This window comes from Oncorhynchus gorbuscha, linkage group LG04 (genome assembly GCF_021184085.1).
Source record: "Oncorhynchus gorbuscha isolate QuinsamMale2020 ecotype Even-year linkage group LG04, OgorEven_v1.0, whole genome shotgun sequence".
Lineage (NCBI taxonomy): Eukaryota > Metazoa > Chordata > Actinopteri > Salmoniformes > Salmonidae > Oncorhynchus > Oncorhynchus gorbuscha.
In genome coordinates this window covers 66,262,008-66,276,890 of record NC_060176.1, presented here as the reverse complement: position 1 = coordinate 66,276,890, position 14,883 = coordinate 66,262,008, and the positions used below count along the sequence as shown (strand labels likewise).

The 14,883-nt window shown below is 42.6% G+C and overlaps 1 protein-coding gene and 1 long non-coding RNA gene across 2 annotated transcripts in view; one reads left to right on the top strand and one right to left on the bottom strand.

The window, feature by feature from the left end:
• Positions 1–4,106, bottom strand: part of LOC124033037 (ubiquitin-associated protein 2-like) — a 30,567-nt gene extending 26,461 nt beyond the window's left edge. Inside the window, 6 exon segments of the mRNA XM_046344960.1 lie at positions 804–890; positions 1,013–1,166; positions 1,698–1,808; positions 1,960–2,037; positions 2,147–2,284; positions 3,967–4,106. Of these exon segments, the coding sequence (XP_046200916.1) occupies positions 804–890; positions 1,013–1,166; positions 1,698–1,808; positions 1,960–2,037; positions 2,147–2,242 (526 nt within the window). The 5' untranslated portion in view covers positions 2,243–2,284; positions 3,967–4,106.
• Positions 4,107–12,582: 8,476 nt separating this feature from the next.
• Positions 12,583–13,644, top strand: LOC124033386. The gene is made up of 3 exons (XR_006838371.1): positions 12,583–12,747; positions 12,973–13,042; positions 13,216–13,644. It is a non-coding gene; the product is annotated as an uncharacterized LOC124033386 (long non-coding RNA).
• Positions 13,645–14,883: the final 1,239 nt, after the last annotated feature.

Here is a 14,883-nt window from a genome sequence, read left to right as displayed (position 1 = left end):
CTCGAAGCAACGTCAGCACAAGAACCGTTTGTCGGGAGCTTCATGAAATAGGTTTCTATGGCCAAGCAGCCATACAGAACCTTACGATCACCATGTGCAGCATTTGGCTGGATTGATGTAAAGCTTGTCACCATTGGACTCTGGAGCAGTGGAAAAGCATCCTGTGGAGTGATGAAACACGCTTCACCATCGCACAGTCCAACGAACAAATTTGGGTTTGGTGGATGCCAGGTGAAAGCTACCTGCCCCAACGCATAGGGCCAACTGTAAAGTTTGGTGGAGGAGGAATAATGGTTTGGGCAAGGCCCCTTAGTTCCAGTGAAGGGAAATCTTAATGCACAGCATACAATGCCATTCTAGATGATTCTGGGCTTCAACTTTGTGGCAACAGTTCAGGGAATACTCTTTCCTGTTTCAGCATGACAATGCCCCCATGCACAAAGAAAGGTGTATACAGAAATGGTTTGAGATCAGTGTGGAAGAACTTGACTGGCCTGCAGAGCCCTGACCTCAACCCCATCAAACACCTTTGGTATGAATTAGAACTCCGACTGCGAGCCAGGCCTAGTCGCCCAACATCAGTGTACGAGCTCACTAAAGCTCTCATGGCTGAATAGAAGCAAGTCCCCGCAGGAATGTTCCAACATCTAGTGGAAAGCCTTCCCAGAAGAGTGGAGGCTGTTATAGCAGCAGAGGGACCAACTCCATATTAATGGCTAAGATTTTGGAATGAGATGTTTGACGAGCAGGTGTCCACCTACTTTTGGCTATGTAGTGTACATCATTTTCATAGTAGCATTTACCTCTGCCAGCAACACCCTTCCCACTGCGACCACGGTCGGCAACTTTATCCCCAGAACACATTTCAAACCCATTCTCTTCTGGCCGAACTGAAAAGGAGAGGCAAAGGGAGAAACAATTACGTATAAATCAACACACTAGCAAAAACAAAGAGATGATTTATGTAACACACTTCCTATCATATCTCCCCCTTGGGTGTGTTCCCCCTCACCCTCTCTGCTGCGGTTGGCTCCACGGCCCCTCCTGTTGGGGACTCCGCGGCTCCGGCTTGCCTCGCGATCTCCTCTCTTCTCTCGGTTGTCCTTCATCTCAGAGGGACCCCCCTCCTTCCCTCGCACCTTTTTCCCAACTGTCTCCCAGGTGGTCTGACAGACAAAGATACCTTATTGCAAACACGAAGACACTCAACACTAAATAAGCAAACTTGGAAAATGGGTACTAGATTTGGTTATGAGAATATATTGATGCAAACTTGGTACTGAATAGTCAAGTGGTTGAAGGGGCTATCAATTATCAATTATTTTTCTTTAAATTGATGTATACTCATGGATTCTTAAAGAATATAACTTAAAATGCCACATTAGCTTGCATCCCGCCAGAAGCCAAAATACAACCGTGTTTTACACCTTTGTGTAAAAATGTAAACAAACACTTTTGCCACAAAGCATGGTTAAAAAACGATCATTTTTATTTAATGGGTGGTCAATCCATAAGTCAGACTATGAATTTGATAGTGGCTACATTTCTTCAGCCTCATCACTCAGCTGTTTACCAAAACAGTAGCTGGGAGACCGCTTTGTTGTCGTTGGAACTACAGATTACGCCTTTAATGAGAGTTAGTGACACTGGATGAGTCAGAGCAAGGGTGAAGGTGAGCTTCGTTCGGGGACCCTCACTGTGTCAGAGGTGCTTTCCAGCAGAAAATTGATGGCTCTGTTGACATCCTCATTGCAGTCATGGAGGGCCACCATGCACTCATCTTGGGTCTTCCCAGTCACCTCAATCAGCTGTGGGAACACAATCGGCACGTGTGCACAACAACTCAGCTTTATTGACACAAGCACATGGGGCTAGTGTGCATTGGTACTGAACTTAATCACACATATTAGGCTACATAAATTCTCCACATTTTCACAACTTGCTTCACACTGTACTCACCTGTTTGACCTTATCCTCAAAGTCAGCATCATTTTTGTCATAGATCATCTGGGCAAGCCGAATCTGTTCTGCTGTGGCCTGCATTCAAAGAGGGCAGTTACACACACGTCAACTCTATTGTTGGTTTGTGTAATGGCAGGAATAACATGAGAACCAAAGGTTCACCGTGTACATGTATGAAACTCACTTGTATCTGTTTCTGTGGGTGTGTAGTTTGTGTGGTAGTGGGCAGCGCTCTGTCCCGAGTTCCTCGAGCTGGATTGCTGACCACTGAAGTCATCATATACAGTATATACAAAACAATGTATGTACAAAATAGAAAAATCTGAAACAGATGAGGGGGGACATCATCAATCAGTGAAAGGGACATCAATCATTTCAACCTGCTAGACAAGCCTTGGATCTCTGTAGTGTATACAGTACGGAGTCTTGCTTTTGTTAACTTTTCCATGCTTGACTAACCCCATCCATTACCACTCATGTTTAAATTTAGACATCAAAACCAGGGGGAGGCTGTTCTGGTGTCAGCTTACATCGCTCATGCACAGTCAAAAACAGTTTCACAAACATAGCTCGATGTACAGGTCAAACAAGCGTCACACATACATCTGACTAAGGTTAGAACATCATAACCTCAAATTTATTAAATGGCACCTTTGAGTATTGACTACTTATAAAACAGGACAATTATGTTGCTCTGTATTGACATGGCCAAGTAGTTTGATATGGCTGTGAATGACGCTAAGCTAGCGTAGTTTAGTAAACTATTTTTGAAAGTTCTTGCGAGGGCCTTGTGCAAACCACAGCGCCAAGTCCAAATCATGGGCAGCCATTTGGGGTTGCAAAAACGATTCATGTGCCCGTGAAGTTAAAACATCAACGTTAGTTAGCTAAATTAGGCCTCACTACCGGACTGGCAAGTGGCTATAGTAGATTGCCTAGGTAGTTAGCTGAAAAACCAACTGATTAATGTAATAATGATTGTGCGTAGCTGGCTTGTTAGCACTCGTCTCGCTAACATTAAACAGATGCCATTATTAGTTAGTGACAGCTGCGTTCTCTAATCCGGGTGGGAACACGAACAAACTAGTTGATTATAGTAAGTACTGTTAAATTAGCTAGTAAATTAGGCTACGGTAGGTAGCTAGCCAATTCAGACGAGCGTCCTCGTTATTGAACGAAAATTAATCTTACTAAAATATTTCTGAGCAGGATTAACGTTACGTTAACTATTTCCAACAATCAGTGCGTCCCAAAAGTATAGTTTCAGAGTTACCTGTCAAGAGGATGACCAACGTTGACTTACTAACATTAGTTAGCTAAAATATTGCCAAGAAAAAGTAAGTATTTGTTCAAATATACAAATTGAGCCTGGACAAAGCCCAAATATACTAATTTCCTCAACGTCAAATATCCAGATGTTTTAGGTATTAACCCCATAACGCCACATAGATAAGCATGCTTACGACGCTATAGCAGATCACTTTCGACAAAAATAAACAATGTTGGACGAAACTCTTTGTGTAACCGGCTAGCTACTAAGTAGCTAGTTAAGCTACTGGTCGCTCCCATTGGAGCAGAAACATTGGTGACCCAATACAGGTCCTCTTATGTTAAATTAACTAATAAAATTTAGTAACGTTTACTATGTACAACTTGTAAAGTACTATGGCGTACGCGAAACGATTTGCTAGCAAGAAGCGTGTGAACATGGCTAGCTAGTCAGTAGTTAGCTAGCTACTTGACCCGTGGGTTAGCTGATAGCATGCTAGCAAATCTTTCTAGCATTTGAAAACGTTCGCACAATGCAATTGCTACCGCAGGGCTAGAATCTCCTAGCTCCATCCGCACCTCGTCGTCGCTTAAGTGGCTAACTGAAAACGTCAAATGATGGCCCGGTATGTCTCTTCGCGAATAGTATTACTGAAGTCAATCAAACCCATACAACAAATGCACGAACTGTATTTTTCGTTTATGTTATCATAACAAACCTTTTTATTTCTTTACCTGCTTAACACGCTTCGCTCAGCCAGCAGCAGATGCCGTCACGTGACCCACTGTACAGTTGTTCAACCCTAAATAACTGAACCAGCCACTCACAACAGGCCTAGCAGAACAGATGGTTTTACGCACTCTGCTCTTGTGTACGTGCTTGCTCCCTCTCCCCCGGGAACGCGCAGTCAGATAGAAATAACCCCATACAGAATCAGTCCATATAATCGAGAACAATCATCAGAAATCACGCGATATGAATCAGACAGTGAGTGGGGTGCCGCCTGACCCACTACTTTGTCAGAAGGTTCAAATCAGTTAGTTTCATATAGTAATTTTGCTCCTGAGTGGCACAGCGGTCTAAGGCACTGCATCTCAGTGCTTGAGACGTCACAGCAGACACCCTGGTTCGATTACAGGCTGTATCACAACCGACCGTGATTGGGAGTCCCATAGGGCGGCACTTCATTATAAATAATAATTTGTTCTTGACTGACTTGCCTAGTTAAATAATGGTTAATAAGAAAATGTAAGTATTACGTTGGTGGCGGTAAACATTTTTATTGTGCTGTAACTAAAACTAGAAAATCTTCTGACATCCTTTCCCTTCGTCAAAGGTACATAATCGCATTATTTTTTAACTGATTTACAAAGCCAATGTAATGTATTTTAAAAAGTGTTTTTAACCCGGGATAGCCCGCTAATATGACCCATAGTAGCGAAGAACAGTTCTTGAGTGCAGTTCGATCTGAATATATAAAACATTTAAAAGGATTTACAATTTTGCATTAGCAGTTCATTCGGCTTAAATTTCCCTGGAACCATGGCATGGTGTCATTTCCTGTTTCGGTGCTAGGCTGCATCTCCTGTCTCTGTCTTTAATCTCCATAAATGTGCACTAGTACACTTTCTCACATGGTTTTAAACTCTCTCAAGCCAATGCTTACATATCCAAAGTGGGTACTTAGAAAGACTAATGTCATAGGATATGCCTACATTTAAAATGTATATGAGGGGGTACTTTTTGGGCACTATGGGCAGAGCACGATGTGATTGGGCCTTCAATTGTCAAAAAAGGTTGAAAACCACTGGACTTGGCAAGTATCAGATGGTACATGATAACAATTCCAGCAAATAATCATCCATTAGCCAAGATGCCCAAAATATTTCTGTCCCGTGCTTGTTGAAGCATGTGTCATCACCTGTCTCAGGAGGCATTTCAGACTACTTAATGTCCATTCGAAGCACAACTTCCTACCCATAACTGTCTATAGATTCCCTAAGAAAATAATTGAGTGTAAGCAAAGTTACTCCACTCGTCATGCATTATGATATAGTAGATAATCATGTCCTATGTATCAGATAATTTAAATGTAATTAATGTAATTATGTATTGATGTATGTAATTTATATTATATCTTAATTTAGCCTAGTGGTTAGAGCGTTGGACTAGTAACTGGAAGGTTGCAAGTTCAAACCCCCCAGGTGACAAGGTACAGATCCTGTCGTTCTGCCCCTGAACAAGGCAGTTAACCCACTGTTCCTAGGCCATAATTGAAAATAAGAATGTGTTCTTAACTGACTTGCCTAGTTAAATAAAATGTGAAATAAAAAATATATACTTTTTTTAGGATAAATCAAACTTAGTTGTTATTGCTTGTTTTTCTTTTTGAAGCAAAAAAGCCATGCTGGTTTACAGAGACCTGACTAGAGGCATGAAGAAAAAAGTAATGCTGGTTTACAGAGACCTGACTAGAGGCATGAAGAAAAAAGCCATGCTGGTTTACAGAGACCTGACTAGAGGCATGAAGAAAAAAGGAATGCTGGTTTACAGAGACCTGACTAGAGGCGTGAAGACAAAAAGCCACGCTGGTTTACAGAGACCTGACTAGAGGCGTGACAGCACACCCCTGCCATCAACTTGGATCGGTGAGAAAGTTGCTCTGTTCAACTTAATTTAACCAGGATAATTCACTCAGTAACAATTGTCACTATTCTCTAGGTCTAGGGAGTACTCGGAGAACGAAACCGGTTCCCTCTGCAGCAGAAATTGTGCCCAGCTGCAGTGATGCACCTCCTCCACCAGCATAAAAAAAAGAAAGGCAGAGGATGTTGGGGCCTGGAAGGGGATGAGGGAGCCACTCCACACTACAAATCAGCCCGGCTAGACAATCTGGACCTTCTCTTTCTAAAATGATCTGCCAAAATTGTTGCAACCCCTATTACTAGCCTGTTCAACCTCTCTTATCGTCTGAGATCCCCAAAGATTAGAAACCTGCCGCGGTCATCCGCCTCTTCAAAGGGAGAGACACTCTAGACTCAAACTGCTACAGACCTATATTTATCAAACCCTGCCTTTCTAAAGGTCTTCGAAAGCCAAGTTAACAAACAGATCACCGACCATTTCAAATCCCACCATACCTTCTCCGCTATGCAATCTGGTTTCCGAGCTGGTCATGGCTGCACCTCAGCCACGCTCAAGGTCCTGAACGTTATCATAACCGCCATCGATAAGAGACAATACTGTGCAGCTGTATTCATCAACCTGGCCAAGGCTTTCAACTGTCAATCACCACATTCTTATCGGCAGACTCAACAGCCTTGGTTTCTCAAATGACTGCCTCGCCTGGTTCACCAACTACTTCTAAGACAGAGTTCAGTGTGTCAAATTGGAGGGCCTGTTGTCCGGACCTCTGGCAGTCTCTATGGGGGAGCCACAGGGCTCAATTCTCGGGCCGACTCTTTTCTCTGTATACATCAATGATGTCGCTCTTGCTGCTGGTGATTCTATGATCCACCTCTACGCAGACGACACCATTTTGTATACTTCTAGCCCTTATTTGGTTAACTAACCTCCAAACGAGCTTCAATGCCATACAACTTTCCTTCCGTGGCCTCCAACTGCTCTTAAATGCAAGTAAAACTAAATGCATGCTCTTCAACCGATCGCTGCCCACATCACCACTCTGGACAGTTGACTTAGAATATGTGGACAACTACAAATACCTAGGTGTCTGGTTAGACTGCAAACTCTCCTTCCAGACTCACATTAAGAATCTCCAATCCAAAATTAAATCTAGAATCGGCTTATTTCGAAACAAAGCATCCTTCACTCATGCTGCCAAACATACCCTCATAAAACTGACTATCCTACAAATCCTTGACCTCAGCGATGTCAGTTACAAAATAGTCTCCAACACTCTATTCAGAAAATTGGATCCAGTCTATCACAGTGCCATCCGTTTTGTCACCAAAGCCCCATATACTACCCACCACTGCGACCTGTATGCTCCCGTTGGCTGGACCTCACTTCTTATTCGTCGCCAAACCCACTGGCTCCAGGTCATCTATAGGTCTTTGCTAGGTAAAGCTCACTGGTCACCATAGCAGCACCCACTCGTAGCACGTGCTCCAGCAGGTATATTTCACTGGTCAACCCCAAAGCCAATTCCTCCTTTGGCCGCCTTTCTTGCCAGTTCTCTGCTGCCAATGACTGGAACCAATCACACACAAAAATAAAAAATAAAAATCACTGAAGCTGGAAACTCATATCTCCCTCACTAACTTTAAGCACCAGCTGTCAGAGAAGCTCAGATCACTGCACCTGTAAATAGCCCATCCAACTACCTCATCCCCCATACTGTTATTTACCTTATTTTGCATCCCAGTACCCCAACTTGCACACTCATCTTCTGCACATTTATCACTCCAGTGCTTAATTGCCAAATTGTAATTATTTCTCCACTACAACCTATTTATTGCCTTAAGTCCCTTATCCTAAATCATTTGTACACACTGTATATATACACTTTTTTTTATTGTATTATTGACTGCATGTTTGTTTATTCCATGTGTAACTGTGTGTCGCACTGCTTTGCTTTATCTTGGCCAGGTCACAGTTGTAAATGGGAACTTATTCTAAACTAATTTACCTGGTTAAATTAACAGCAGGCGATGCAGGTGTAGATGCACGGTGGCTAGGAAAAACTCCCTAGAAAAGGCCAAAATCTAGGAAGAAACCTAGAGAGGAACCAGGCTATGAGGGGTGGCCAGTCCTCTTTTGGCTGTGCCGGGTGGAGATTATAACAGAACATGGCCATGATACTCAAATGTTCATAAATGACCAGCATGATCAAATAATATAATCACAGTAGTTGTCGAGGGTGCAAGAAGTCAGCACCTCAGGAGTAAATGTCAGTTGGCTTTTCATAGCCGATCATTAAGAGTATCTCTACCGCTCCTGCTGTCTCTAGAGAGTTGAAAACAGCAGGTCTGGGACAGGTAGCACGTCCGGTGAACAGGTCAGGGTTCCATAGCCGCAGGCAGAACAGTTTAAACTGGAGCAGCTGCACGGCCAGGTGGACTGGGGACAGCAAGGAGTCATCATGCCAGGTAGTCATGAGGCATGGTCCTAGGGCTCAGGTCCTCCGAGAAAGAAAGAGAGAATTAGAGAGAGCATACTTAAATTCACACAGGACACCAGATATAACAGACTGACCCTAGCCCCCCGACACAAACTACTGCAGCATAAATACTAGAGGCTGAGACAGGAGGGGTCAGGAGACACTGTGGCCCCATCCGATGATACCCCCGGACAGGGCCAAACAGGCAGGATATAACCCCACCCACTTTGCCAAAGCACAGCCCCCACACCACTAGAGGGATATCTTCAACCACCAATTTACCATCCTGAGACAAGGCAGAGTATAGCCCACAAAGATCTCCGCCACGGCACAACCCAAGGGGGGGTGCCAACCCAGACAGGAAGATCACATCAACGACCCAACCCACTCAAGTGACGCACCCCTCCTATGGACGAGATGGAAGAGCAACAGTAAGCCAGTAACTCAGCCCCTGTAATAGGGTTGGAGGCAGAGAGGGAAACCGGCTAGGCAGAGACATCAAGGGTGGTTCGTTGCTCCAGAGCCTTTCCGTTAACCTTCACACTCATGGGGCAGACTACACTCAATCATATGACCCACTGAAGAGATGAGTCTTCAGTAAAGACTTAAAGGTTGAGACAGAGTTTGCGTCTCTGACATGGGTAGGCAGACCATTCCATAAAAATGGAGCTCTATAGGAGAAAGCCCTGCCTCCAGCGGTTTGCTTAGAAATTTTAGGGACATTTAGGAGGCCTGCATCTTTTGACTAACGTACGTGTAGTTATGTACGGCAGGACCAAATCGGAAAGATGGGTAGGAGCAAGCCCATGTAATGCTTTGTAGGTCTGCAGTAAAACCTTGAAATCAGCCCTTGCCTTGACAGGAAGCCAGTGTAAGGAGGCTAGCACTGGGGTAATATGATCACGTTTTTTGGTTCTAGTCAGGATTCTAGCAGCCGTATTTAGCACTAACTGAAATTTATTTAGTGCTTTATCCGGGTAGCTGGAAAGTAGAGCATTGTAGTAGTCTAACCTAGAAGTAACAAAAGCGTGGATTAATACATATAGTTCACTTTCTTTAAAAGTTATAATTCCCTGCAGCGATAAGGTAAATGTGGCAAAATCTGTCATGCCAAGCACAGAGTTGATTTGGAGTTTTCTAACAACTTATGCAATGAAATATCCCCCCGATGGTGTGGTTTCAAATCTGTTCTACAACAAGTTTGTGTATGTCTGTCTTAGTCAGGGCAGTTCGTCCCATGTGTCCCGGTGGGCCTACAATGGGAGTGGAAGAGACAAGGTGACCCTGACTGTCAAAGCCAGTACAACAATCTTGACAGTTGTTGACGTTAGAGGTAGGCCTTACATCCAAATTGGAAACTATGACATCTGGCTCTTTTAGCATCTTGCAAATTGTATCAGAGAATCAATTGTAGCAGAGACAGTTTCTTCCTCCAAGCTATAAGACTGTTGATGAAAACTGAACTGACTCTTTGCTTCTATGGCAACTACTGTACTTAATATACTGTAGTCATCTTATTTCATTGTATTGTGCACACTATACTGTATTCCTGCAAAAATAACTTTGATTTAATTGTTTCTAGTTTACCATAACCCTGTTCACTCTGTTGTTATGATAAAAATATGGAGTCATTTCAAAAGTTCTGAAGAGGAATGCATCTCACGAACATCGGAAGTAATGTTTAGTAATGCAATCTAAGAAACAGAATGTCCGCATTTCAGGACGAGCTCATGACGTCTGACTGCAGCTGTGAGCTGGAACCTGTCACCCTGATCTGCCACAGACTCTACCTTACCACCCCCTTTTGCTGCGATTACAGCTGTAAGTCGCTTGGGGTATGTCTCTATCAGTTTTGCACATCGAGCGACGGAATTTTTTTCCCATTCCCCCTTGCAAAACAGCTCGAGCTCAGTGAGGTTGGATGGAGAGCATTTGTGAACAGCAGTTTTCAGTTCTTTCCACACATTCTCGATTGGATTCAGGTCTGGACTTTGACTTGGCCATTCTAACACCTGGATATGTTTATTTTTGAACCATTCCATTGTAGATTTTGCTTTATGTTTTGGATCATTGTCTTGTTGGAAGACAAATCTCCGTCCCAGTCTCAGGTCTTTTGCAGACTCCATCAGGTTTTCTTCCAGAATGGTCCTGTATTTGGCTCCATCCATCTTCCCATCAATTTTAACCATCTTCCCTGTCCCTGCTGAAGAAAAGCAGGCCCAAACCATGATGCTGCCACCACCATGTTTGACAGTGGGGATGGTGTGTTCAGGGTGATGTGCTGTGTTGCTTTTACGCCAAACATAACGTTTTGCATTGTTGCCAAAAAGTTCAATTTTGGTTTCATCTGACCATAGCACCTTCTTCCACATGTTTGGTGTGTCTCACAGGTGGCTTGTGGCAAACTTTAAACGACACTTTTTATGGATATCTTTAAGAAATGGCTTTCTTCTTGCCACTCTTCCATAAAGGCTAGATTTGTGCAATATACGACTGATTGTTGTCCTATGGACAGAGTCTCCCACCTCAGCTGTAGATCTCTGCAGTTCATCCAGAGTGATCATGGGCCTCTTGGCTGCATCTCTGATCAGTCTTCTCCTTGTATGAGCTGAAAGTTGAGGGACGGCCAGGTCTTGGTAGATTTGCAGTGGTCTGATACTCCTTCCATTTCAATATTATCGCTTGCACAGTGCTCCTTGGGATGTTTAAAGCTTGGGAAATCTTTTTGTATCCAAATCCGGCTTTAAACTTCTTCACAACAGTATCTCGGACCTGCCTGGTGTGTTCCTTGTTCTTCATGATGCTCTCTGCGCTTTTAACGGACCTCTGAGACTATCACAGTGCAGGTGCATTTATACGGAGACTTGATTACACACAGGTGGATTGTATTTATCATCATTAGTCATTTAGGTCAACATTGGATCATTCAGAGATCCTCACTGAACTTCTGGAGAGAGTTTGCTGCACTGAAAGTAAAGGGGCTGAATAATTTTGCACGCCCAATTTTTCAGTTTTTGATTTGTTAAAAAAGTTTGAAATATCCAATAAATGTCGTTCCACTTCATGATTGTGCCCCACTTGTTGTTGATTCTTCACAAAAAAATACCGTTTTATATGTTTATGTTTGAAGCCTGAAATGTGGCAAAAGGTCGCAAAGTTCAAGGGGGCCGAAAACTTTCGCAAGGCACTGTGTATATATTTATATGACTATCATTACCTTGCCAAACAGTAGTAATGTTATGCGGCAATACCATTGCAAGCCTCTCAAAAAACCCAATCCTTCGTCAAAGTCATGGGAGGCGGAAACAGGTCAAGTACAGGATTGCCACAGGGCAAAGTCTTGTGGGTGGACGCTACGGTTGCCATGAAGGCCTGTCTGGATCCACAACACGCTGGATAACGGGGCTCTGGCAAAGCTAGGTGGACCAATCATCTGCTTAGTGTATACTACCGATTGCAAATACATTCACAAAGAAACTAAAGTGTAAATTTCTTATGTTTCCCAAAGATCAAAGGGGTTTAACTAATACCCTTGCAAATGTCCATTCCCTGTATCCCTAATAGTTTTGTACAAATCATTATTTGCATTATTGTTTTAAAGGAAAACGGTCATCAAATTATTGCAGCTGATGCCCTATTTCTGCTTCCCAGAAAAATAGTCTGGGACAAGCATCGAGGGTCCCAAACATGCTGGGTGGTTCTTTTGTGACCAAGACAAAATTGACTGCTTTGTAGGAGGTGCAGACACACCAACTGAGGTACAGTGGATTTTGAAGAATGGGATGTATCTCACAATCAGTTTAGTTTCACTAGCACTCTTCTGTGTGACTTGTGTTTGTGTGTATAACCAACAGCTGGGCTAATGTTGAAAAAGTTAAAAGGTTTGATTGAAATCAGGAGAAGCCATTTATCCTTGGTGATGAGACTCTAGCATTGGAATATTCTGTCCATACAAATATTTTTTAAATTGAACAGACAAGATGAAACATGAACTGCTTGGTAAATGTGACTTTTTCCACTCATGCTTAATCACTGCATTTTACAGGAGTGGGCGAGTAAGCGCTGTGATCCAAAACCCAGAAACTGGACATAACTGGTGTGTTTAGGATGGCGTGCAGGCATTAGCATCCGCTGACGTTCCTGAACCTGAAGAGAGAAGAGAAGTATGTTGATTGATACATGTGGGTGGGTGGATGGATGGATGGATACTTCAGATGTGTAGCTGGTGTATTTTAGTTATATCTAACATTGGCTACGATGACTGATGTTAAACAGTCATTTCCTGTTTGCAACTGCTGTGTTCCTGCTGGGGGACCTGAAAGCAATACAGGGACCAGACATCACAACGTTTCTTCACTATGACATTGCATGCCAGCTGAAGCCTCATTTACAGGTAAAATTGATCAAATCAATCTATGTTAGCTATTATAATGCATTTAATATTTAACCACTATGCTGTAGTAAGAGTTATGAAATGCTTGATACCATTATGAATGGCTTGAAACTGATTGCTCTATACCGACTTTGTAACCATAAGTCATATTTTACACACATAATAACCGCTCCTTCACTCAAATAAATAAATAAATATATATATATATATATTTTTTTTTTAAAGTTCCGATCTGGTGGATTACACATTTGCAGTGCCAGCCTTTCATGCCTACGCTCATGATGCTGACAGTCAGGTAATGAATACATTTTTTTCTTTATCATTTATTCTGTTAAACACCAATTCTTTGTAGATGCAGACAGTTACCCTAACAGTATTAAGAAACAGATAGTTGTAATTTGTCCTAGTCCCTTAATCATCACCCATTGTAATGCTTATTCTGGTTTGTGATTGTACTTCACATTTCAGGTCACTGATGGTACCAGGTATGTGACTGTGAGCTTGCTGACGGAGAACAAATGGAGGAGTGGTGGTCCTACCTTCGAAAATTTGGGAAGATCAAAAAAAAGAGGACACCTTCTCATCGTGTTGATTCTATAACAATTGTCAGAATAATTTTAGCACTTTAGGCAATAACAACAGGAATGGAAAACTGAAAATCAGTGTTTAGCCCGGCGGCTGTCAATCAAAGCGGCACGGTGACTCGACTACTAGGTGGCTAGACTAGCAGTACGAGTACATAATAACCCAGTTACGTAACTTAGCATGGCGGTTACTCCGCAACAAACGTTTCTCTCAATTTAATTTCCCCGGTCTCAAAATCGTGGAACGTCAACTCTGGTTCATATGTTTTCTCAATACCACATTCATTCGTATGAAATTCACATTAAATTTCCAATATCCATTATTGTGTCCTTTATGTGTTAGAACACAGCCACTGCTTAACTTCACCTCTATACACAACCTATATACATATATATATATAAAAAATGAGGACAGTTTTCTTTGCAGATTTCAGAACAAACAGGGTCCCAGAAGGAATCTAACACTTTGGTCAATCACAATTCACATATTCCAATTAAAATAACTCACAATAGTCCAATAAAAAAAAATATTTAAAAGTTTTTTTTTTTTAGCAAAACAAGATCTCTTTGATCAATGCCTTAGGTTCTTATGTAAAAAATAATTTGGCAACGATTCACTCACACTCAGTACTTCTGATCAAAATTTGGTTTAGACTATAATATAATATGCAGATTTCGATTTAACAGGTTCTGCTTACCTTTTGGTAGAGCGCTCTGATCAGGTTTCCTGAGGCAAGACGAATGGTTGATGGTCTCCTGTACTACAGGTCACTCTTCCGTCTGATTTTGAGCCGCTGATTTGTTTCGTCCTCTCACACCAACTTATCATAGATCGAATTCAGGAAACAACCATCCTCTGCTACCATTTTGTTGGTGTTTACATACTGGAGAGGGAATGCAAAACAACGACGCTGGACAGAGTGGATTTCAGTTGTAACAAAAGGCAGTTTATTTAGTCAAAAGATATCTTGTCCTGTAGTTTTAGCGTGCACGGACCTAGTCATATGGCTCGGAAGGAGTCAGCTGAAAAGGGTGCTTAAACAGAGTGTGCAGCGGATTTTGTACATAGAATGACGTAGGTTGATTCTTGTAGTTCTGTCTTCTGACTGGTTGGTGAAGGTTGGAGGCGGGCCTGCTCTAGCCAGAGCAGGAGCCCCATTGGTGCACAGCAGAGTCCTCTGCTCTGGGCACCCGACCAGTAGCGAGGGGAGTGAGGTGTGTGTGTTCGTGCGATGGAATGTCTGTGTGTCCAGGAGTCGTGAGATAAGGGGAACTGAGAGGGGCAGTGTATGGCTGGGTGTGTTTGTTGTGCAAGCTTTAATCCTATGGTCACAAACAGGCTCTTAAAACAGCCTGAGGGCACCGAGGCCTCTTAAATACAGTGCCTTGCGAAAGTATTCGGCCCCCTTGAACTTTGCGACCTTTTACCACATTTCAGGCTTCAAACATAAAGATATAAAACTGTATTTTTTTGTGAAGAATCAACAACAAGTGGGACACAATCATGAAGTGGAACGACATTTATTGGATATTTCAAACTTTTTTAACAAAT